Genomic DNA, 24,049 nt, shown 5'->3' on the forward strand with positions numbered 1-24,049 from the left:
AAAATTTACCAGTTTCACTCAACTGAAACAAAATTTTATTTTGTCAATATGGGGCATTTGGACTGTGCTGAAGAGATCAAACAAGGTACACATGAGAACCCCACAATGTAGACTTAAACTAGCTGTGAGAAATTGGCTTTATTAAAAACATTATGTCCATTCATATAAATTGAATGACCAGAGACATGGTGTTTAAAAATCAAAATATATAACAAAAATACATTAAACACCACACAAGCAGAGGTTTGCATCTAAAAGCAAGCCTTCCCTGCTCTAACAACATTTACTAAAATGTATTTACCAAAAGGACTGAACAAATGTGGGAATGCCACTGGCCAAAATAAGGAATTATGCATTGCGATCCATGCGGACATCAATTTCTCTACCATTGATTTTTATTCCATTCATCAGTCTGCATGACTTCTCTGCAGTTTCTGGGGAGTCGTATCTTACAGTTCCACAGCCTTTAGATTTACCGTTCTCCATTTTTATCTCTGCAAACATAACCCGACCTACAGGAAACAGTTTAGAATTATAAAATTAAAAAAATATATATACATTTTAGGCAAAAATCCTTGCACTACTTACAGTAAAGCAAGTCTTAAAAACAAAAACTTACCACACTGACTGAACTTCTCCTTCAGCTTTTGCCAAGTTAAGTCAAATGGAAGCTAAAGTGGAGAAATAGAAAAAAGTTAGAACCTGAGCATAACCCATATTTAATAATTTTTTTTAACAAACCGCTGGCAACTCCTCACATTTCTAACGAATATCTGACATCCTTTGTTTCCCCGCTCTCTTAAGCCACCGCCCAGTGGAGTGGAGCCAAACCCTCCAAATCCCCGTTCCATGTCCATGGGTCTATCTAGGCCACCTCCAATACGATCAAAACTGGAGCTCATTCTGTCCATGCCAAGCCCCATGCTCATGCTATTCACAGCATTCATTCCGGAACCTAAAAAAAGCAAAATTGTTACTTAAACTGTACAGTTTTATTTTTAATCAATATACATTTGTAATACGCTTCTCATTCAATTACAGTTATGATATATTTTACTAGTTAGTGTCCATTTTCAGCAACTTTTACTTTAAAGGGCAGGCTTGTGTCCAAGGTCCAAGGGCACTGACCAGATTCCATGCAGCTAGCTCAGGGTAGGTTCATATCTGCGGCACTTATCTGGTACTCTGTCCCAGCAGAGGACTAATGGAGTTACCGTATCTTAGGGTACCATATCCAGTGACTATGGGATCCGACAGTGTGCAGTGGTGTCCAGCTATGTCAGATAAGGTAGCTCCAAGTAGTCTGTTCCTCTGCAAGGACAGACTACCAGAGTTAGATGCCTAAGATGGGAAACTACCCTTAGTACAATTTGTGGTCATGTGCCTGCTGGTGAAATTTGACTAGTCAACAACTCAATGGAGGGCAGTACATGGCCCGATACCCAGAATCTATTCATCAGTGACCAATTTATTAAGAAACAATTCTGGATAGATTCAGTGGAAGTTAATGGAAGAAAGCCCGTGAAAGGGGAAAAGAAAAGCCAACTTACTCATGCCGGATCCTAGAGGACCGAGTGAGGAAGAGCCCATCCCACCAAAGCCTCCAACCATGGCACTACCTATTGAGAAAAGCACAATGTAAAATTACCAATAAAGCAGGATGAAATAGAAGGATGTACATACAAGACTAGAAAGGCTAGGACACTATGTAGTTAACCCCTTAAAGGGGTTGCCAAGGTTCAGAGCTGAACCCAGACATGCCCCCACCACCCCTTTCTTACATGAAATGCTCCGATGCTCATTTCAGAGGGGCAGAAGGGGATATGTCCAGGTTCAGCTCTGAACTTGGACAACCCCTTTAAGGATGAAGTGATTTTCCGTTTTATGCCTGACTTGAACACGTTGATCTCTTTTCCATAGATTGCAATGAACTACCATTGCGGCCTATGAGACATTCAGGATGTTCCTATGGTACCTGCCCAAGACAGTGCTCCATAGGAACTATTGCTGAGGTAGCCTTGAATCGTTCAGAGGGACCAAGGCTACCACATGGAGCAAACCGTACACCTTATTGTCACGCAAGAGCTGTTCAAGCCCTGGAAACATAATACTTCTGGGGAAATCTGTCTCAGATGCCATGGTCACAATTGACCATGGCAATAGTAGGGTAAGAGGTTTGCAAACCGCGATGTCGCCGATTCCGTTTCACAAAGGAGATGCCCGGCTGCTATAGTGCCTGCTCTGATCCACAGCAGTCACCATCTTAAAATGGCAGACATCTGCCATACATGTACGGCAGTTGTCCTAAAGGGGTTAAAAGGAGAAGAACTGTCAACATTTGTAAATTACGTTCAGGTTTGCCAAGGTCAGTGACTAAAGTGCCACAGCCAGGAGGCCAACCATGCTAGATAGTCAGACTAGTATTTTCCTAAAGATCGCCATCGTCCACAGAATTATTTTCCTCTTTTAAAAATAAATTCTTTGGTAGATGCAAGCAAGAGATTTACTGGGTTAAAAAAAAAAATTGAGACTACAGATGGAAAATCGAGGTAGTCACTTTTCCGTTATGGTGCACCATTTATGACTGAATAGCAAATACTACAAGAGGGTGGACATGGATTTTTCCACTCATCAACTTACTCATTCCTCCAAATGAATCTCCAAAGCCACGGCTTAAGCCAATTTCGCTTCGACTGAATTCTCTGTCCATGCTGCTTCCCATACCTCCTCTGTACATGTCTAAATTGAAACAATGTGCTTTACATAAAGCTGTTTGTGCATACATCCAAGTAGCCATCTTCATATTTGGGCTCCTTACCTCCCATGCCACTTGCCATGCCTGCCATGCTGTTTGACATGCTTCCACTCATGCCAGATCCTAAACTGCCCCTGAAGTCATCAACACCACCCATTCCTATATAAAAACAATGTAAGGTAATGTAAAGTTCACCTACTACAATACTGTTCAGTGACTAAAATATTAACGCATACACATTTCAAGACCATCACCATAACAGTCATACTTCATTTTTGCAATTTATCGTATTTATCTTAGTGCTTCAAAAAGTTAAAAAAAAATCAGCAGGGAAAAATGAATATTCAGCTTTTACCACAGAGAACAATGCCCTAAACTTGTAATGATTTGGAGGAAAGGGGTCATGGCAGTGGATCTCCCCAGTGAGTTTTAAAAGGGTTGTCTATTTTCTCAATGGCAATGCCAGTCTGCAGCCCTATGCAATTCTTCAAAGGATGTTGCTATCACCGACTTGCTTGTGTTTTCATGTTTCTTCCTGGTCTTGGCAGCATCATCCCCCATCTATTTCACATGAACAGGAGGCATCATCAAATCTCTTGCACTGGAGAATACACATCCGATGATGCACCTACTCCTACACACATGGATGCAGTCAGGACCAGGAAGAAACATGAAAACGTAGAAGCAAGCCAGTGGACATGACTTCACCAGAAGCAAAAACAGTTTTACAGATGGGGTCATGTGACTGCACCACAATCTTAAGACCAAAGGGAGCACAGGTAAAAAAATAAATAAAAATTAGGAGAATCAGGACTGATTTGAGGAAAATAAATGAAAACCCCTTTAACATGTTTGAAATATGTAGAGCTCAGCTTGACTAAAAGGCGAGTTTTCAGCTTTTGTTGGGAGTTTATTAAAATTACATAATTTAGAACTTAAAATGTTCAAACCCTTTCACCGACAGACATATGCAATATACCCAAACCTACATACTTGTCATGACTAGAGTTTAAGGACTTGAGAGCTTAGATTGGTATCACATCCCTGAATCTTAAAAGTTTTTTTTTTTTACAGATTACCTATCCTCTGGATAGGTCATCAGTATCGGATCAGTGGGGGTCCAACACCTGGGACACCCATCAATCAGCTGTTTGAGAAAGTAGTGGTGCTCTTGTGAGTACCGTTGCCTTCTCGAAGTATACCAAGCACAGCACCATACATTGCATAGCGTCTGTGCTTGGAATTGAAGCTCAGCCCCATTTACTTGAATGGGGCTGAGCTGCTCCTAGATGTTAAACATGATCTGGTCACTCAGCCTAGGAAAAGCGAAGAGAAGGCCGCTGCCTTCGCAAACAGCTGATTGGTGGGGGTCCAGAGGATAGGTCATCGGGGAGGGGGGGGGGGGGGAACACACCTAGGTAAACCTAACTTTCAAATGCCCATTAACAGTGATCTCATCCACTGTAAAGCCTTTATTGACCCCTAAAGGGTTGATAAGATGTTTGCACATCTAATAAAGCCTTGCATTATACATTTGGACAGTCTTCAAGCCCTTTCACAGCGTTATGTTGTGACTAGAGTTGTTGCGATACCAAATTTTTGATTCGGTTTCGATACCATGAAAAAGTATTGCGATACTCGATACCCTTCGATACCACGCGAAAAAAATAAACAAAAAAAGCCACGTGCATTCCTCATTTTTAAAAATGGCGAATCGCGCAGTTTTTATTTTATTTTTTCTGTTCCGGCATTCACCACCTAGATTTTTTTTTTATATTTTAATAGTTTGTACTTTTCTGACGTGGCGATGTAATATGTTTATTTATATATTTTATATGTGAAATTGGGAAAAGGGGGGTGATTTATACTTCATATTTTAGTGTTTGTTTTTTTTTCACTTTTTATTTAATAACTATTTCCCCCCTTAGGGGCTAGAACCTGGGATCTTTCATCCCTTTTCCTATTCACCCTGATAGATCTCTATCAGGGTGAATAGGACTCCACACTGTCCCTGCTGCTCTGTGCTTTGTGCACACAGCATCAGGGATGTTACCATGGCAACCAGGGCTTCTGTAGCGTCCTGGCTGCCATGGTAACCGATCGGAGCCCCAGGCTTACACAGCTGGGGCTCCGATCAGAAGCTGCCACTGCACCACCAATGAGGGGGAGTGGAGAGGTCCCCGTGGCCACTGCCACCAATGATTTTAATACTGGAGGGTTGAGAGGGGCCGGCGCACTGTGCCACCAATGATTTTAATGGGATGGGGGGATTGAGGGGGGGGGGCACACTGCACCACCAATGATTTTACCCCTTTATACAGGAGGCGGGTACTAGCAGATCAGCGGCAGTTAACTGCCGCTGATCGCAGCTCCCTGTCAGGGGCAGGGTGCCGGCAATGCGATTCTGCTGCCGGCACCCGCCTCCTGTATGTGTTAAAGACTGACTACTGTATATGAGTCCAGACTTTCACTATTAGGCCACACAGAGCGGCGCCCAGCGATGTCTCAGCACTCACCATTTAGTCCTGGGCGCCGCTCCGTTCGCCCGCAGTGCCCCATTACTGTCTCCTCTCCTGCTCCACATGCTGCTGATTACTATCGGAGCGATGGGAGGAGACATCAGCTTCACTAGTGGGCGTTCCTTCTCCCTGGCTGTAGCGCTGTCCAATCGCAGCGCAGGGAAAAGGAACGCCCACTAGTGAAGCTGATGTCTCCTCCCATCGCTCCGATAGTAATCCTATCATTGGTGGCGCACTGCGCCCGCCCCTCCTCCGCCCCTCTCTTCTCATTGCCGCCCCTCCTCCACCCCCTCTCTTCTCATTGCCGCCCCTCCTCCGCCCCTCTCTTCTCATTGCCGCCCCTCCTCCGCCCCTCTCTTCTCATTGCCGCCCCTCCTCCGCCCCTCTCTTCTCATTGGTGGCAGCGGCAGCAGCACAGGGGGAGGGAGGACAGCTTCCTTCTCCCCGTGCTGCTGAGAGAGAACATGAGCGCGCCGATAGCAGCGCGCTCATGTTCAGAGATACTAGACTGCGCAGAAGCGCAGCCCAGTATCGAAAAAACGGAAATCCCGGTATCGTATCGATACCGGGACAAAAGTATCGATTGGGTATCGAAATTTCGATACCCGCAACAACCCTAGTTGTGACCTTGTACTAAAAATCAAATATTCATACCCAAGAAGAATGGAGGCTGTAATCACTACCAAAAGTGCTTCAACCAAGTACTAAGTAAAGGGTCTGAATATTTAAGGCAAAGATTACTTTCATTTTGCACTCATTATGGGGGATTGAGTGTAGAATGGAGAAACAGATTTTTATTTTCGAACAAGGCTGCTACATAAAATGCTAAGAAACAATAGGATCTGAACACTTTCCAAATGCACTGCTCCTATGGAGAGCATTAGTAAACTTCATAACTTAAATGTTCTCTGGCATCTGGATACGGAGATTTTTGGTCTCCGTTTTCAGATTTACAGCCATTAAAGGGGTTGTCTCGCTTCAGTAAGTGGCATTTATTATGGAGACAGTTAATACAAGGCACTTACTGTACTGTTATTATCCATATTGCTTCCTTTGCTGTCTGGATTAATTTTACCAGCACATTATACACTGCTTGTTTCCATGGTTACGACCACCCTGCAATCCATCAGTGGTGGTCGTGCTTGCACACTATAGAAAAAAAAAAAACACTAGCTTATGTGTACTCCTACAATCCTGACCAGCAGAGGGGCCGGGGCTTTTTCCTAGTGTGCAAGCACAACCACCACTGATGGATTGCAGGGTGGTCATAACCATGGAAACAAGCAGTGTATAATATGATGGAAAAGTGAATCCAGGCAGCAAAGGAAGCAATATGGACAATCACAATACATTAGTAAGTGCCTTGTATTAACTTTCGCTACATGATAAATGCCAGTTGCTAAAATGAGACAACCCCTTTAAGCGATATTAATCTCATCCTGAAACTTTAATTCTATCAAGCATGTGCGTATCAGGCTCTGTGACCGAGTGACACAAACCATGCTTTTTTTTCTTTAACAAAAACTTTACATTTTGATACTATATTGGTCAAAGGCAGTCATGAATGTAATCTGCTTTGTGCCCCTCTTACAATAATTTTAAGTGATCTCTTCGGAAAATATACGGGTTGGAAAACTGGAGGATATTTATTCTTATTCTATAATTTAAGTTCATTAGTTGGGTTAAGTGTGAAAATTGTCCAGGCACCAAAAGTGAAGCGTATTACATTATGACAGAGGTGCACAAACTTTTCTGGGCTGAGGGTCACCTTTTCATACTGGAGCTGCAATAAAACTAAGTGTATTACCATCTGACATCTATGGCTTATCAGAACATGTTCCACTGCCAGCACTCCAGAGAGTAGGAACCCGTACATGCATGTGGGCCCTCTAATGGAGAGAGAAGCATGCATGGATGGCCACCACCAACTCAAACCCATTTCTAGAGCACAAAACAGGGGTCAGGAACCCCCTTTTGCCTGATGACACAGGGGTCTAGATGGTTAGGGGCCTCACAGAATGGCATTATAAGACATAGGTTGTGCAACTCTGCGTTATAATAAACTGCAATAAAAATAAAAAAATAAAAGCATAGACTACATACCTGCCATTCGGCTTACTCCACTAAATCCTGACATGTTACTCATTCCATCCATGCCACCAAATCCACTAGCTGCTGGAAGTAGGGAGAGAGAAAAAAAACAAAAACTTAAATATATATTTTGTTTGAAAACGATAAATAATTATAAGTACCCAGCTGTTAACTCACCTCCCATTCTACTCATGCCACCAAAGCCTGGCCCGTCCATACCTAAAAAGGAAACCCAAAATTTATATTTTTTTAACTCATTTGTACAAATCTTAAGCAAGGTTCACATGTGTGACAGAGGTTGTGTTGTTGCCTTCTTCGGAGATTTCTGCACTGGCATTTTGACCAGCAGAATAACTGCTGACCAACCACTAAGGTCCACCAGATGCCAGATCCAAAGGTTTAGTTTGGCAAATTATACCGCAGTTGAGAACCTGGCTTTAAGCATATTTAAGGTGAACAGTACTTGCCTGATGGACCCATGCTGCCCATTCCTCCACCCATTCCGATCTGTGTTGCACTAATTGGCTGCCCACCAGGCCCAAGTCCCATACCTATACCTCCTAGACCACCTAGAAGGGGAAAAAATAAAATAGTCAAGAATGTTAACAATAGGGAAGGTTGGGTTCACGGGTTTTTAGTGGTGTTTCTGCACTTTTAGAGATGCTTCTTGCACCTGCAGTTTCTCGCGTTCCTTGCTGAAAAAAGGCCACTTGCAGTTTTATGGGAAATATGAACTGCAGGATGCAAGCAATTTATTTTCTACTGCAAGTTTCTTTTTTGGGTCCTTGGCTTTAATAAGTTTTGAAAAATTCCACTTACGAGGTAGCTGAGGTGCCTTTTCTATGGCATGGAAGTCATCTGGAGGAAGAGATTTATCATCCTAAGAATAAAAATAAAAATTTGAACATAACAGACTAGATTTTAAAGCAGAAAAATCTTAAGTTAGAGACATACGTACCATTTTTACATGCATAGGCCGGTCAAACAAAAACTGTCCATTGAACATAGCTGTGAGAAACCAGTTAAGGAACAGCTACACTGCAGTTATTTGTGGTTCATTAGTCCAGTTACAATACACATTCAGGAGCTTCATATAACAGGCAACATATACTTACCCCGCTAATCAGCTTTCCCTAGGCCAGTGACATGTTAGTCACTTGGCCTAGGCGCAGCTCAGCCCCATAGAAGTGAATAAGGCTGAGCTGCAATACCAAGTACAGCTGCTCTACAATGTACAGCTGTGCTCGATGAGCTGCAAGAAGGCTGGGGTGCTTAAGCCCCGCTGTTCCGCACATAAAAGTATCTGGCAAAACATGCTTTTATTAGGAATTGAAAAATAATGCACCTATGGCATCCATTGATAGTCTTGACTCCCTCTTACTACATCCACTACAGTCAGACCAGTCTTGCTATTGTGCAGGTAAGCCAAGAACTGTGCACTAGAAGCAGCTTCTCACCCAAACTGGAAACTGTAAAAGAAATATAGGAAATAGCTCACCCACTCGCATCCACTATGAGGTGCTCTAGTCTAAAAGTGAAACACCCTTCACGGCTGAAAATACATAGAATATTGGAAGACTGGCACTCTCAACACATGGAGTCATAAGGTGGCAGATCACAAAATTTATTATAGGTACATAAAAAGTTAAAATTAATAAAATATGCAATTCAATACACTATTAGTAAATAAACACACTCTGGTATCAGTAGTAACAAATGAATCAAGGTGATAAGTTCATTTTGTCAATGCTACAAATCCATAAAAAGTTGGCAATAAAAAAAAAGAAGAAAGAGCCTCCCTTTTTGTTCCTGATAAAAAAGATCCAATATTGAAATATTTCAGTTATATTAAACTCTAGGTATGATATTCCTTTTCAAGCAGGCTATATATTTTAGCAGTTCAGAATATGTCTGATAAAGCCCACTCTATAGGTATACTTCGGTGGTAATCAGTCCCTTCGGTGTCTCAAGATATATATAGTGCCAGCCCACTATACGGGCATGTCTCTGTAATAGTCCGGCACTCTCAGACAATGTACCGATGACAACCCACTGTGTGGGCTTACCTTCTCCTTTCTGTCGGACAGTCGTCCAAGTGTTCTAGGAGCTGCTGGAGGCCGGCGTGTCGGCTGTTCCTTGGTCAGCGTTCCACGTGGAGTCAGAGACAAAATCGTCGCTCCGGAAGTGACGTAGCGGCACTCGAGGTTTTGTTCTTTAGTATTTTCTTCGGCCAGTTGTATAAGGCATAAGCTCCGTTCCGTCCGATCAGGGATACAGTGCACTGTTATCCCGCAGAGTATAAGGAAAATCTTCTTATAGCTGGGTCATGTATAGATCTTTATCCAGATCACTAGAAACCAAACGCGTTTCGAGGACACCTCTCCTCTTCAGTGGTAATGACCCTACTCCATATTAGATTGGTTTTTATACTCCTGGTTGGAGATTCCAAAAGTCAGACATGGAGTATTTATCAACATCATTTTTTCTTTTTTTCTTTTTTTAGATGCATTGGATATCATTTTTTCTTTTTTCATATATATCCTCACCATTTTTTCCCATCCAGTATTTCATAAATTACATTATTTTTCAATTTCTCTACTTGCGTTTTTGTTGCGTTTTTAGTGCGTTTTTGTTTGGCACATGCGTTTTTTTGGGAAAAGCTGTAGAACTTCTCAGGGTATAAAGTCCTTCAAGGATTTTGTTGCAGCAACTTTACTTAAGCTTTTATGATGATTTTTATCAACCATTTTTGTAGATCATGTTTCAATTATATCTAATTAATTCATTTGGCATCTTTCATCATATGTTATATACTAATCAACATCATAAATACATATGATTAAAAAATTAAAAAATTATTATAAAATGCGAACTGCATAATAACAATTCCCATTAAATGTGACATCCTATTCGGATTGTTCAGGATATAATGGATGTTATCAAAATATTCATCCAATATCAACAGAATATAGGGGTTGAGTCGATTTTATACTTTAAGGTTGTGGCAATAGTTCTTTTTGGGATTGTAGATCATTTTCTAGGTATACAATATTATGTAGGGAGAAGGGTACACATGTTTGTCTCCGACAAATGTGTACCCTTCTCCCTACATAATATTGTATACCTAGAAAATGATCTACAATCCCAAAAAGAACTATTGCCACAACCTTAAAGTATAAAATCGACTCAACCCCTATATTCTGTTGATATTGGATGAATATTTTGATAACATCCATTATATCCTGAACAATCCGAATAGGATGTCACATTTAATGGGAATTGTTATTATGCAGTTCGCATTTTATAATAATTTTTTAATTTTTTAATCATATGTATTTATGATGTTGATTAGTATATAACATATGATGAAAGATGCCAAATGAATTAATTAGATATAATTGAAACATGATCTACAAAAATGGTTGATAAAAATCATCATAAAAGCTTAAGTAAAGTTGCTGCAACAAAATCCTTGAAGGACTTTATACCCTGAGAAGTTCTACAGCTTTTCCCAAAAAAACGCATGTGCCAAACAAAAACGCACTAAAAACGCAACAAAAACGCAAGTAGAGAAATTGAAAAATAATGTAATTTATGAAATACTGGATGGGAAAAAATGGTGAGGATATATATGAAAAAAGAAAAAATGATATCCAATGCATCTAAAAAAAGAAAAAAAGAAAAAATGATGTTGATAAATACTCCATGTCTGACTTTTGGAATCTCCAACCAGGAGTATAAAAACCAATCTAATATGGAGTAGGGTCATTACCACTGAAGAGGAGAGGTGTCCTCGAAACGCGTTTGGTTTCTAGTGATCTGGATAAAGATCTATACATGACCCAGCTATAAGAAGATTTTCCTTATACTCTGCGGGATAACAGTGCACTGTATCCCTGATCGGACGGAACGGAGCTTATGCCTTATACAACTGGCCGAAGAAAATACTAAAGAACAAAACCTCGAGTGCCGCTACGTCACTTCCGGAGCGACGATTTTGTCTCTGACTCCACGTGGAACGCTGACCAAGGAACAGCCGACACGCCGGCCTCCAGCAGCTCCTAGAACACTTGGACGACTGTCCGACAGAAAGGAGAAGGTAAGCCCACACAGTGGGTTGTCATCGGTACATTGTCTGAGAGTGCCGGACTATTACAGAGACATGCCCGTATAGTGGGCTGGCACTATATATATCTTGAGACACCGAAGGGACTGATTACCACCGAAGTATACCTATAGAGTGGGCTTTATCAGACATATTCTGAACTGCTAAAATATATAGCCTGCTTGAAAAGGAATATCATACCTAGAGTTTAATATAACTGAAATATTTCAATATTGGATCTTTTTTATCAGGAACAAAAAGGGAGGCTCTTTCTTCTTTTTTTTTATTGCCAACTTTTTATGGATTTGTAGCATTGACAAAATGAACTTATCACCTTGATTCATTTGTTACTACTGATACCAGAGTGTGTTTATTTACTAATAGTGTATTGAATTGCATATTTTATTAATTTTAACTTTTTATGTACCTATAATAAATTTTGTGATCTGCAACCTTATGACTCCATGTGTTGAGAGTGCCAGTCTTCCAATATTCTATGGAAACTGTAAAACATTAGGATGCCCTAAGAAAGTAACTAACAGAACACCAGGGGACACCATAACAAGTGCGTAATATTAATAGATAGATGTTTTTTTTTTATACAAAAAAAAACACCTTGTATGATATTACTGTAAAATATTTAGTAGTGCGTCGCCCTAAATAAATAGGATCTTTCACAGGCCCTGACCAGGGATCAGAGAAGTGCGCTTCAGATGCTACATCCGAAAGTCTACTCGCTAAAAACTTCCCTGAGAAACACTGCCATCTCCTCCGTGTACCGATGGTATGGATTAGCATACTGCGCTTGAAAAGAGAATGGGGGGCGTGGAGTGTGTCGGGAAAAAAAATAAAATAAGCAGTATCACATCTCAATATGCCCTACACTGCCCAGTACTTCTATTGTAATGAAAGATCCTCTTTTATAGATGTTTGGAATATAAATGACACTAAAATATTTCAAATAAGGCTAATCCCTCTAAAATATTCTAATACTAGGAGATGAGGGAATAGACTTCGGATGCTTCATCCAAAGTCGATTCGCATAAAACTTTATATATTAAAGAATCAGATATATATAGGCTCCGATGAGGCGAAGTTATTGCTCCGCAAAGTCTCGCGAGACTTCATAATTTATACTGTAAAAACCATTTTCCGAACTTGGGTTCGGTTCCACGGTACCACTCAGCAAATGGTTTTTTACAGTACAAATAAATTTTTGAAGTTATGCAAAGTCTCGCAAAACTTCGCAATAACTTCGGCTTATCTGAGCCAATACATTACAATACTGTACAGAGCTCCTGCTCCGTACAGTAGTAGAACTAAGTTTTATGCAAATAGACCGGATGTTTCATCTGAAGTCGATTTGCTAATCCCTAAATACTACTCACAAAAGAAAACACTTTACATCACAACAGTCTACCTAAGATTGAAATAACATTAAACAAAGGATACAGATTGCTTGCACCGCTTCTATCGATTGTTCAAAGGTAACTGTCCCCATTCCTCTGCTTTTGCCATCTTTGTCCTCCTTTATATCTGTCCTCTTGACATTTCCAGCAATGCTGAATACTTCCTTCAGTTTCTTCCAACCAACTTTAAAATCAAGCTATAAAAAAAAAAAAAATTGTAAGGCTTGTTTAAATACTTTTGAACGAGCAGAGTTACTGGACAGCCTTATTTCGGCAAAAAATGTTTTTCGGTTACAGAAGCTCACGTGAAGTCACTGAGGCCTTTATATAAAGAAATGTACATCTAGACATTCAGATGTAACATCTTAAATCAGCCCTTCAGTATGCTTCAGTGCAAGAAGTGTGAACATGAGCAAATGACGTACATTAAAGGCAACAGGAAAGAATGCAACTATATAAAAAGGAGTATGGAAAAAAAAATGCAGAGGCTATGCTTTATTTCCTAATACAACCCTATTCTAAATATAAAGAAAAGCGGCCATGTAACATACGTTCGCAACAAAAACGGTTGTTCCAAGTCTTCCTGCTCTTAATGCGCTGATTAGGTCAGGCGGGATGTTAGGATTGTTAACAATTGAAGGAGGGAGGTTCATTATACCAGGACCCATTTCTGCATTATGACCCCCAGGAAATGGGCCTCCACCACGCTGCAGAACTCTGCGTGCATGCTCTCCATCTGGATCCTGCAAACAGAAAGGTAGAAATTCTTTACATGTTTAGGCACAGATAATATCAGAAGTTTCTTCTTTATAATGGAAAAAACAAAACTTACCTTTCTAGGTGGTGTACAACCTTTCTAAAGATTTAAAAGGGGTTGTCTCACTTTAAATGTCATTTATCATGTACAGGAAGTTATTACAAGCCACTTACTAATGTATGGTGATTGTCCATATTGCCTCCTTTGCTGACTGGATTCATTTTTCCATCACATACACTGCTTGTTTCCATAATTATAGACAACCATCAATGGTCGTGCTTGCATCCTATAGTAAAAAGTGGTGGCCTCTGTTGGCCAGAACTGTGGGAGCGTGCATAGGCTGCCACTTTTCCCTATAATAAGCAAGCACGACCACCGCTGCTGGATTGTAGGGTGGTCTGTAAACCATGGAAATGTATAATGTGATGGAAAAATGAATCCAAACAGCAAAGGAAGCAATATGGACAATCACAATACATTAGGAAGTGCCTTGTAATAACTTTCTCTACATGATAAATGCCATTTGCTGAAGTGACACAACCGCTTTAAGTTCTATTAACTAATAAACTGTAAGTTCAGTGGTGCACAAACACATAATACATGAAGTACAGTCCCCAAGGACCAATACCTCAGTGTGCGTAAAATATATATATGGCAGTGCAATGTACGGCAGCCACTAATATTGATAACCTATTCTGATAAGTGCATGTTGAAATCCCAGCACCCAGGTTCAGCTGTTTGAAGAGGAGGCGGCTGTGAGCGCTACTTCCTGTTCAAGAAAGGAGCAAGTACTTGTAATTACATGTCAACGCTGAGACTTACAAGATGGCTCGTAGTGTCATCATCTTGAAGAGGAAGCAGTGCTAGTACCAGCACCACCTTTCCAAACAGCTACACCTGGGTTGTACATCCACCAGATATTGATAACCTATCCTTAGGATAGGTTATGGATATTACTGGCTGCACAACCCCCTAAGTGAAGGGGTTGAAGCTGCAATATCCTGCACCAATTAGGCTCAAGGAGCAGGTCAGAGGAAACGCCAAGTCTCAGGCAAACATCCATCTGATAAAGATGACCTATCTTAGGCCTATTGCATACGACCGTATGGCCTTTTCAGTGTTTTGCGGTCCGTTTTTCACGGATCCGGTGTGTTTCCGTTTCTGTTCTTCCATATGGCATATACAGTATACAGTAATTACATAGATAAAATTGGGCGGGCATAAAATTTTCAATAGATGGTTCAGCAAAAATGGAACGGAAAACATACGAATGCATTTCCGTATGTTTTTTTTTTTTTTGCTGACCCATTGACTTCAATGGAGCCACGGAACGTGATTTGCGGGCAATAGGACATGTTCTGTTAGAACGGAAAAACGGAAACGGAATGCATACGGAGTACATTCCATTTTTTTTTTGCGGAACTATTGAAATGAATGGTTCCGTATATACGGAACGCAAAAAACGGGCAGTAAACGGGGGGAAAAAACGGCCGTGTGCAGGGGGCCTTAAGGAGAGACAGGCAATATGTGTACTGAAAATCAGTCAGTATTCTGGCTCAGGATCCTGATGACATACCATCAGTATTGTCAGCATTGCTTCAGGATTTACATGCATATTTCTTTCCTTCATCATTTATGCACTGCACAGACTAATGCGAGTATTTGGAAACCAATCCGCAAAAAACACATTGCGGACTTAAAAAACTGATGCATTCACTGCAGCGGATTCCAGGAACATAAAACTGACTATATACGCACTGCAATTACACTCGTCTGAAAACGGCCAATGTATTCACATGAATGAAACTGGAAAACAGGTCCTTACTGCTTTGATGTTAAGGGGTCTTCCATTTAAATCATGTTTATTCATCACATCAATAGCCTTCGTTACAAATTCCATATCTTTAAACTCCACCACACTGCAAGAGAATCAGATGTTATAGATATATAAAGCACACAATACACACACTAAATACACAAACGATTCGCACAAAGTAAAATTAATGCTTACCCACAACCCTAAATCCAAAACGTCACAAGAAAGAAAGAAAATAAAAAAATAAAAAAGACATAATTAGTATGTCAGCAGTACATTCATGGCAGAGTCAAAACAAGAACAGATTTCACTACAGATTTGCTGCACATTCGGGGTATAAAAATTACTACTTAAAATGGGTAATCAACTGTAGCAATCAAATTCCATATTAGAAAAAGTACAACTTTTAGCATTAATAAGTGTACAAATTTTTTTTAGAAGTTCTAAAAATTTAAAATGATCCTGGGATCCAGATTAAGTCTCCTAAACCATACCCAATGACTCGCTTGTCTCATCCGGAAAATGGAGGCCTGAACCAGGGTATTCAATTTCAATTTAAGAGTCTAGCTCAATGACTCGAAACGTTTACAGCACCGACAGTTGCGCAGCCCCGCAAGCCACAACAGGCATTTCAAAAAATATATGCTAGACACATTCAGTACAATCCCAGTAACTGTCAGAGGTGCCAGTGAATTTTAGAAAAGAACCAGTATACAGAACCTTACATACGTCTGCATTGAGCTTTTAGCAGCAAACAAGAATTGTTCAAGAAAATGCTTGGATACAATGGAAATGCAACCTCATGTAAAATGGATGGAGAGTAGCAGGCTGAGAGCCTTGGGACATACTGCAATACAGTATAGGAAAATGAAACTTACTTTCCAAATAAAAACTTGTACAGTGAAAACTGATGAGGGACTTTACACCTCAAACAGCTTGTTGCCCACGGCACTTACCCTTGATTTTCCTTCAGCATCCTTAAAGAGCTCCACGTATGTAACCTCACCAACTACATAAGACATACAAAGGGAAAATACCAAGAAACAAAGCATTTAACACCAGTAACTTTCTTTACTGTGCCCTGTGCACAGCTCTACAGAACAATCACCTATTATTCACCAACACTCAGACACAGAACCAACATACCAATGGCTATTGTCATTTAGCTACTTGTCAGGATTGAAGAGCAATACAATCTACCGGACCCTACACCGCATTACTGGATGTAGGGTTATTTGGTGTGATATAGTTGGTGAACAAATTCAGATGTGAATAGTCCCTAAGCAACTGGTTAGGGTAAATGTTATAGCATTCAGTTTTTTCATCCAACTCACAACAACTGTTTTAAGGTGACTTTCTACCTGAATGTCTTCAATGGTAAAGATTGTCTTAAGATCCAAATTAACAAAATCAATGTGTTTCACAGCAAGCTACAAGCAAAGGAATACAGTGAATAAAACCAATCAAATAGTCATGTCACCTTACAACAGACACCAGCGACAATTACACATATTACAATGTTGAACACGCTGCCGTGACACCAAGGTTTACATTTTGGCTTTTAGCCATTTCCACTAGAAGTCTTGTACGGCAAATAAATCCCACCCAACCCAAATTTGGTAGTAATTAAGCCAATTTCACAACTGCAACAGGCACTAAACAAGAACTGCACAACGACAGTCTTTTGCATTAGAAACAATATCACCAGAATTGCCCCTTACAATGTGTCACTACATGACAAACAAGCAATCACTGCTTTTACGTTTATCAGAACATTTTGTTATTGGCCTGTTCCCTCACATTAATGGCCACCATTATGAAAGCCAATACTTAGCAGCTGGCATTGTGGTTATGGCATATAGAACAAGTACGTTACCTGGTTACCTGCTGAATCAAGACTTAGGGAACAGTTAAGAAAATGTATTCATGGCTAGCAATGCTCCTTCACTACAGTGCCAACGTTTACCTTTCTCCCTCATCAGGTCCTTGATGGCTTGCCACTTCATGTCATATGGGATGTTGCTGATGAACACCCTGTTCCGACTCTGACCCTTCTTGTCAGAGGCCGATTTCTCCTTTCCATATGGATGGAATCTGTTTGCCTTTCTGGTCCCCCCAGATTTCTCCTTTAGTGGCTTGTCGTCTTTAGTGGCGTCTTCGCTCTCCCTAGGTTAGGGGGAAACAAGCACATTAGGAATTAACAGTCTTATTATCGAAAGTCACCCTCAAAACAAAAATGTATTTCCATTCTGAAAATTAATCCTCAACCTGTCCTATCCATGTACTTGTGTCAGCTGTTCCTTAGTATTAGGGCTCATTCACATGACAGTATTCATGTGTCCACAAAATGCAGACTCATTTTAATGGAGCCGCACGTTGTGCTGTCCGCATCCGGACTTCTGTTCCTCTTTTTAACAGGCATTTATTAAACGGATGGTTTCTATAAAACGGACATTAAAAACGGCCTATTAGTCCACGAAAACAGCAAAAATAGGATATGTTTGGGCTTCCTAATTTATTTATTTAAGCCATATTCCCCGTCAGCTGTACAGCTAGATGCATTTCACTCAGAAGCAGGGGGAAGTCTCCCTTCTGCCAGCACTGTACTGCTGTGACCACCTTCCCCTTACTTCCAACTAGGTTTCCAGCTCCAGAGCTAACATTACAGATAGGCCTCATGCACACAACAGTTGTGTGTTTTGCGGTCCGGAAAACACAGATGTGTCCATGTGCAATTTGCGGAACGGCACGGACAGCCATTGATCTTACTGCCTATTCTGGTCTGCAAAATGGACAAGAATATAGGACAGGCTATTTTTTTTGTGGACCACGGAACGGAGCAACAGATGCGGACGGCACACGGAGTGCTGTCCGCATCTTTTGCGGCCCCATTGAAGTTAATAGGTCCGCATCCGAGCCACAAAAACTGCGGCTCGGATGCTGACCAAAACAGTTGTGTGCATGAGGCCATAAGGAGGGGGGGAAAAAAAAAATCATCACACTTACAGAAAGGCAGGAGGCTCCTGTGATGTTCAGAAGCAGTCTTAGGCCACCTGCACACAAGCGCAGATGAATGCACCTAAGATACTCACAAATTTCCATGCAGATTTATGCGGATTGCTACAAATCAGCAATTTCTAACAGCATTATTTGGTCTGGATTTGATTCCGTTTTGCCACAGATCTCACTCTTAGGCCACATGCACACAGCCGTTTTGGTACGTATCCGAGCCGTAGTTTTGGCAGCTCGGATGCGGACCCATTCACTTCAATGGGGCCGCAAAAGATGTGAACAGCACTCCGTGTGCTGTCCACATACGTTGCTCCGTAAAAAAAATATAATCTGTCCTATTCTTGTCTGCACTTTGTGGACAAGAATAGGCAGTTATATTAAAGGCTGCCCGTGCCGTTCCGCAAACCACACAACGGTCGTGTGCATGTAGCCTTAATTGGAAAAGGGTGAAATCTGCAGCTAAAACTACTAACATAATTGACAGGAAAAAAATAAATAAAATAACTTGTGTGATTGCTGGTACTATACTATGTTGTGTAGTTTTCCACACTGGAATTTGTGTGTATTCCGTGAGGTGTGCAGGTGGCCTCCTCAGGCTCTCAGCTAGCTAATACCCCCACTTCCTCTGCTGTCTTCCGAGTCCTTGTTACCAGAGGCCAAGACTTCACAGCTTCTTTCAGGTGGATGCAGGTAGATTTTTTTAAATGATTTAAAAGTTTGCTGGTTACACCATTCTCTTAAACGAAACTGACAGAACCACGACTAGCACCATCACTAGCCTGGGATTAGACAGTGCTCTGCTGGTACATCCTGTGGCAGCTTCATACCCACAGGACTTCAGCATGTCATGTGACCCTGTAACCGCTGCTACCGTTTTACATCTAGGACTATGTCGCAGTGTCCCAAGAGGTGGGACCCCCATAGCGCCTTAGGCTACTTTCACACTAGTGTTAAAGTTTTCCGGTATTGAGATCCGTCATAGGGGCTCAATACCTGAAAAAAAAAAAAACTGTTCAGTTTTGTCCCCATTCATTGTCAATGGGGATAAAACTGAACAGAACGGAATGCTCTAAAATGCTTTCTGTTCTATTTAGTTGCGTTACCAGACCGGAGAGCAAATTGCAACATGTTGTAATTTGCTTTCCGTCCTGGGAAGCGGAGCAAGACGGATCTGTCATGACCCACAATACAAGTCAATGGGGACGGATCCATTTAACTCTGACAATAGAAAAACCGATCCGTCCCCCATTGACTTTAAATGGAGTTCATGACGGATCCGTCTTGGCAATGTTAAAGATAATACAACTGGATCCGTTCATAACAGATGGTTGTATTATCAGTAACTGAAGCATTTTTTGCTGAACCCTGCCGGATCCAGTAAAAACAGTAGCCTTAGGGCTCTTTCACACCTGCGTTGTTGTCTTCCGGCATAGAGTTCCGTCGTCGGGGCTCTATGCCGGAAGAATCCTGATCAGTTTAATCCTAATGCATTCTGAATGGAGAGTAATCCGTTCAGGATGCATCAGGATGTCTTCAGTTCCGGAACGGAACGTTTTTTGGCCGGAGAAAATACCGCAGCATGCTGCGCTTTTTGCTCCGGTCAAAAATCCTGAACACTTGCCGCAAGGCCGGATCCGGAATTAATGCCCATTGAAAGGCATTAATCTGGATCCGGCCTTAAGCTAAACGTCGTTTCGGCGCATTACCGGATCCGACATTTAGCCTTTTCTGAATGGTTACCATGGCTGCAAGGACGCTAAAGTCCTGTTTGCCATGGTAAAGTGTAGTGGGGAGCAGCATACTTACCGTCCGTGCGGCTCCCGGGGCACTTCAGAGTGACGTCATCCATGCGCATGGGGCGCTCTGACATCATTCTGGAGCGCCCCGGGAGCCGCACGGACGGTAAGTATACTGCTCCCCCGCTCCCCACTACTACTATGGCAGCCAGGACTTTAATAGCGTCCTGGGTGCCATAGTAACACTGAACGCATTTTGAAGACGGATCAGTCGTCAAATGCTTTCAGTTCACTTGCGGTGTTACGGATCCGGCGGGCACTTCCGGCAAATGGAGTACACGACGGATCCGGACAACGCAAGTGTGAGAGAGGCCTTAGAAGCCAAACAATATTTTTCACTGAACCATTTCAGTCACCATCTTGAGCCTTTGTGACAGCACTGCCATAAAGTGAACTCCTGGGGCCCCTATCTGTATGCTGGGAACGGCTTTACAGGAAACAAACTGTGGCAAACACCAGTGTTACATCAATATACAAATGAGGACATTCAGGCGGCTCCACACCTGACCATGGGCTGTAATATTACACAGGTGTGGGGCTGTCTTTAGAAGAAAGCAGTTGGGGCGGTACCATATCTCCTCGTGGAGAGTTACAGGCCATAAATGCTCCTCTGGAATTCTGGGAAGAAAGGGATGCAAATGAGCTCTTAAGCTCCGCCTCTAATGCCACTAGCTATCCTATAAGTCAATGGTCGACCCTTTAAAGGGGTCAGAGGCAGGAAATGCCCCCCACCCCCCCAATTAGCCCAGGCCCCTCACACTGATTCTACTTACCTGCCTCCCCGCACCACTCCTGGTGTCCGTGCGCGGATGAAAACAGGGGGGAAAAGGTTCTACACCCAATGTCAGGCGGTGACGTAGATGAGCACCCCTAGCATCGCAGTTGACTCTAAGGAGGCTCGTCCCATTCACCGTCTGCCATTGACTGTTCCCACCCGACACTGGATGTTTCCATCCGCACACAGGGAGAAGCCGTGGCGGCAGTGTGGCGACCAGGAGCGGCGCAGGGAGCCAGGTAAGTAAAATCAGTGTGAGGTGAACACACTGCGCATTATTGCACATTTCCAGGCTCAGATAACCCCCTTTCTATAGGCCTTGAGACATGACTAGGATATTGAATAAGCCAGCACCCCATCTGCAGACAGCTGTTTCGGGGTGATTGTCCCTCATCAGTGCAGAGAGTACTAGCTTAAACATCTGAGACAATGGGGGAATATTACTAGGGTATGCCCCCAAGGTGGCTGGAGGACTCGGTCCGGTCACCCATAGAAGTGAATGACCGGCCACTGCTGCCATTCACTTCTATGGGCCGACAAATAGCCGAACCAGGGCTTGGTTATTTTCAGTGGTCCCATAGAAAATGAATGGAGGGCGGCTGCGCGTGTTTAGTGCGCCCTCCAACACTTGCGGGGCTCCGCTCTGGATACAGGTGCTGGTCCCGGCCAATGGGGGCATAACCTAGCGAGATAAAACAACCCCTTTGAGTGAGAGGTAAGGAAGGGGGTACTATATCTACGTATGGAGAGAATCGGGAAGAAAGCAGGCATCTTTTCTAGTCCTGGTCCGTATCCGCTGACTGAGCCCCACAGGCAGACATCTCATCCCTGACGTAAAATGGCTGCTCGCATTACACAATAGCCGGCATCCACCGAGGATCACTGCCCTCCACCACTACCGGATATCATGTCGGCCATGGCTGCAGGCAGGCTCCGGAGCCGCACACAAAGGGAGGGCTCTTCCCGCCACAGTACAGGCAGAGGACCACACACGAGGCACCGAGCTTACACGGGGAGGCATGCTTGAGCGGCTAAGCTGCTGTGCCGTCGCTGACTATAAAAATGGCGCCCGAGCCGTGGCCAACGCTTCACGGAGCCGGGCCTGAGGTAAAAGGTGGGCAACCACCGGCTACAAGACGTCGGGGCGGCCCAACACGCGCGCCTCGGTCGTCTAAGACACAGCCAGGGCGCCGCTCATCCACCCCTCCCCCTCCAGAGGCGGCCATTTCCTACACATATGTCTGCACCTACTTCTTCACCCCGTTGGAAGTGCTCTCCTCCGCCATGCTCGCGTCACACTGGTCGTCGCACAGGCTGTTGTTGTCGCTGCCGTTGTTCAGAGCGTCCTGGGAGTCGTGCTGGTCGAGTTCCGCCATTTTCACTAACGCAGGCCTTCCTCACAGTGCGACCGACGGCAAAGAAAGATTCAAAAGGCCGCAACGCCTCTTCTTCACCAAGTGCGCAGCCAATGCGAGTTCTCGCGAGAAGACACGCCACGCCTACGTTAGGTGCCTCTCACGCAACTTTATTGTCCACGTTCGACGCGTACACTGCTAGAACAATAGAGGCGAAATGGGGTTGCCAGCCTTTGTTGTCATGGTGGAGCTGAGCTTCCTCAAGGCCTCCACCATTTACACCTCACACAGCTTGCTGCTGTGAGAAGAATGGAGACGGGAAATGTGTAAAAGCAGAAATTCACACACTTTTCCTCACAATGAATAACATGATAGCGGTGTGCACCAAGGTTTTAACCCCTTAAAGGGGTTCTGCAGTTTGTTTAAAGGGTTTCTGTCACCCCACAAAACTCATTATTATTTTTTTGGATAACTATATTCCTCATAGCGCGATATAGGAGAATATAATAGTCTTACTTACTTTCATGCGGCCGATTCTTTATAAAACTAAGTTTTATAATATGTAAATGAGGGCTCTACCAGCAAGTAGGGCGTCTACTTGCTGGTAGCCGCAGCAGAAAACCGCCCCCTCGCCGTGTTGATTGACAGGGCCAGCCGTGATCTCCTCCTCCGGCCGGCCCTGTCAGTATTTCAAAAATCGCGCGCCTCTGGTCATTCGGCGCAGGCGCTCTGAGATGAGGAGGCTCGTCTCCTCAGCACTCCCTCAGTGCGCCTGCGCCGATGATGTCTTCTCTTTCGGTGATGTCATCGGCGCAGGCGCACTGAGGGAGTGCTGAGGAGACGAGCCTCCTCAACTCAGAGCGCCTGCGCCGAATGACCAGAGGCGCGCGATTTTTGAATTACTTTCAGGGCCGGCCGGAGGAGGAGATCACGGCTGGCCCTGTCAATCAACACGGCGAGGGGGCGGTTTTCTGCTGCGGCTACCAGCAAGTAGACGCCCTACTTGCTGGTAGAGCCCTCATTTACATATTATAAAACTTAGTTTTATAAAGAATCGGCCGCATGAAAGTAAGTAAGACTATTATATTCTCCTATATCGCGCTATGAGGAATCTAACTATCCAAAAAAAAAAAAAAGAGTTTTGTGGGGTGACAGAAACCCTTTAAACGGATAATCTATCCTCTGGATAGATCATCAGCATCTGACCGGCGGGGGTCCGACACCCAGGACCCCTGCCGATCAGCTGTTTGAGAAGGCAGTATCGCCGCAGCCTTCTCGCTGTTTACCGCTGGTCCAGTGATACTAGTGGGCTAAGCTCCATTTAAGTGAACAGAGCTTAGCCCCGCCCACACTAGTTGATACTAGTCGTGACGTCACTGGGCCTGCGGTAAACAGTGAGAAGGCCGCGGCCTTAAACAGCTGATCGGCGGTAGTCCCGGGTGTCGGACCCCCGCCAATCAGATGCTGATAAGTTTAAATAAACTGCAGAACCCCTTTAAAGGGAACCTGTCACCTAGAAAATGCATATTAAACCGCCAGCAGTACCTTATTGCAGCCTATAGCATGATTCTAAAAGTCTCTGTGTCTTTTCTGTGCAATGCGGCAAAAGTGAAAAAAAAATTACTTTCTCGCTCGTATGATTGGGGGACAAAGGACCGT

General features: G+C 43.0%; 1 protein-coding gene across 2 annotated transcripts; it reads right to left on the reverse strand.

Moving 5' to 3' along the window:
* On the reverse strand, positions 1–22,531 carry MYEF2 (myelin expression factor 2). 2 transcript variants are annotated; one of them, XM_040413995.1, is made up of 18 exons: positions 22,287–22,529; positions 17,419–17,618; positions 16,409–16,461; positions 15,648–15,655; positions 15,462–15,555; positions 13,431–13,622; positions 12,923–13,076; positions 8,324–8,373; positions 8,185–8,245; positions 7,833–7,934; positions 7,543–7,584; positions 7,378–7,449; positions 2,819–2,914; positions 2,641–2,739; positions 1,551–1,619; positions 759–955; positions 620–671; positions 1–512 (listed from the first exon to the last, which is right to left on the reverse strand). In XM_040413995.1, the coding sequence occupies exons 1-18, from the start codon at positions 22,409–22,411 to the stop codon at positions 349–351; spliced, it is 1,830 nt and encodes a 609-aa protein (XP_040269929.1). In that variant the 5' UTR covers positions 22,412–22,529; the 3' UTR covers positions 1–348. The 2 variants fall into 2 exon arrangements, with proteins under 2 accessions (XP_040269929.1, XP_040269930.1); XM_040413996.1 differs by having other exon boundaries at positions 349–512; positions 7,378–7,446; positions 22,287–22,531.
* Positions 22,532–24,049: the final 1,518 nt, after the last annotated feature.

Source organism: Bufo bufo, chromosome 1 (assembly GCF_905171765.1).
Source record: "Bufo bufo chromosome 1, aBufBuf1.1, whole genome shotgun sequence".
Taxonomy (NCBI): Eukaryota; Metazoa; Chordata; class Amphibia; order Anura; family Bufonidae; genus Bufo; species Bufo bufo.

Bases quoted from the DNA above. Each gene is read 5' to 3' on its own strand.
- MYEF2 (XM_040413995.1), bottom strand. From the start codon at position 22,411: ATGGCGGAACTCGACCAGCACGACTCCCAGGACGCTCTGAACAACGGC. The intron at 8,374-12,922 runs GTATCCTTTGTT...GGTTTCTCACAG, and splicing joins AGAAGCGGTGCAAGCAATCT to CTATGTTCAATGGACAGTTT. The intron at 513-619 runs GTAAGTTTTTGT...TGTTTCCTGTAG, and splicing joins GGAGAAGTTCAGTCAGTGTG to GTCGGGTTATGTTTGCAGAG.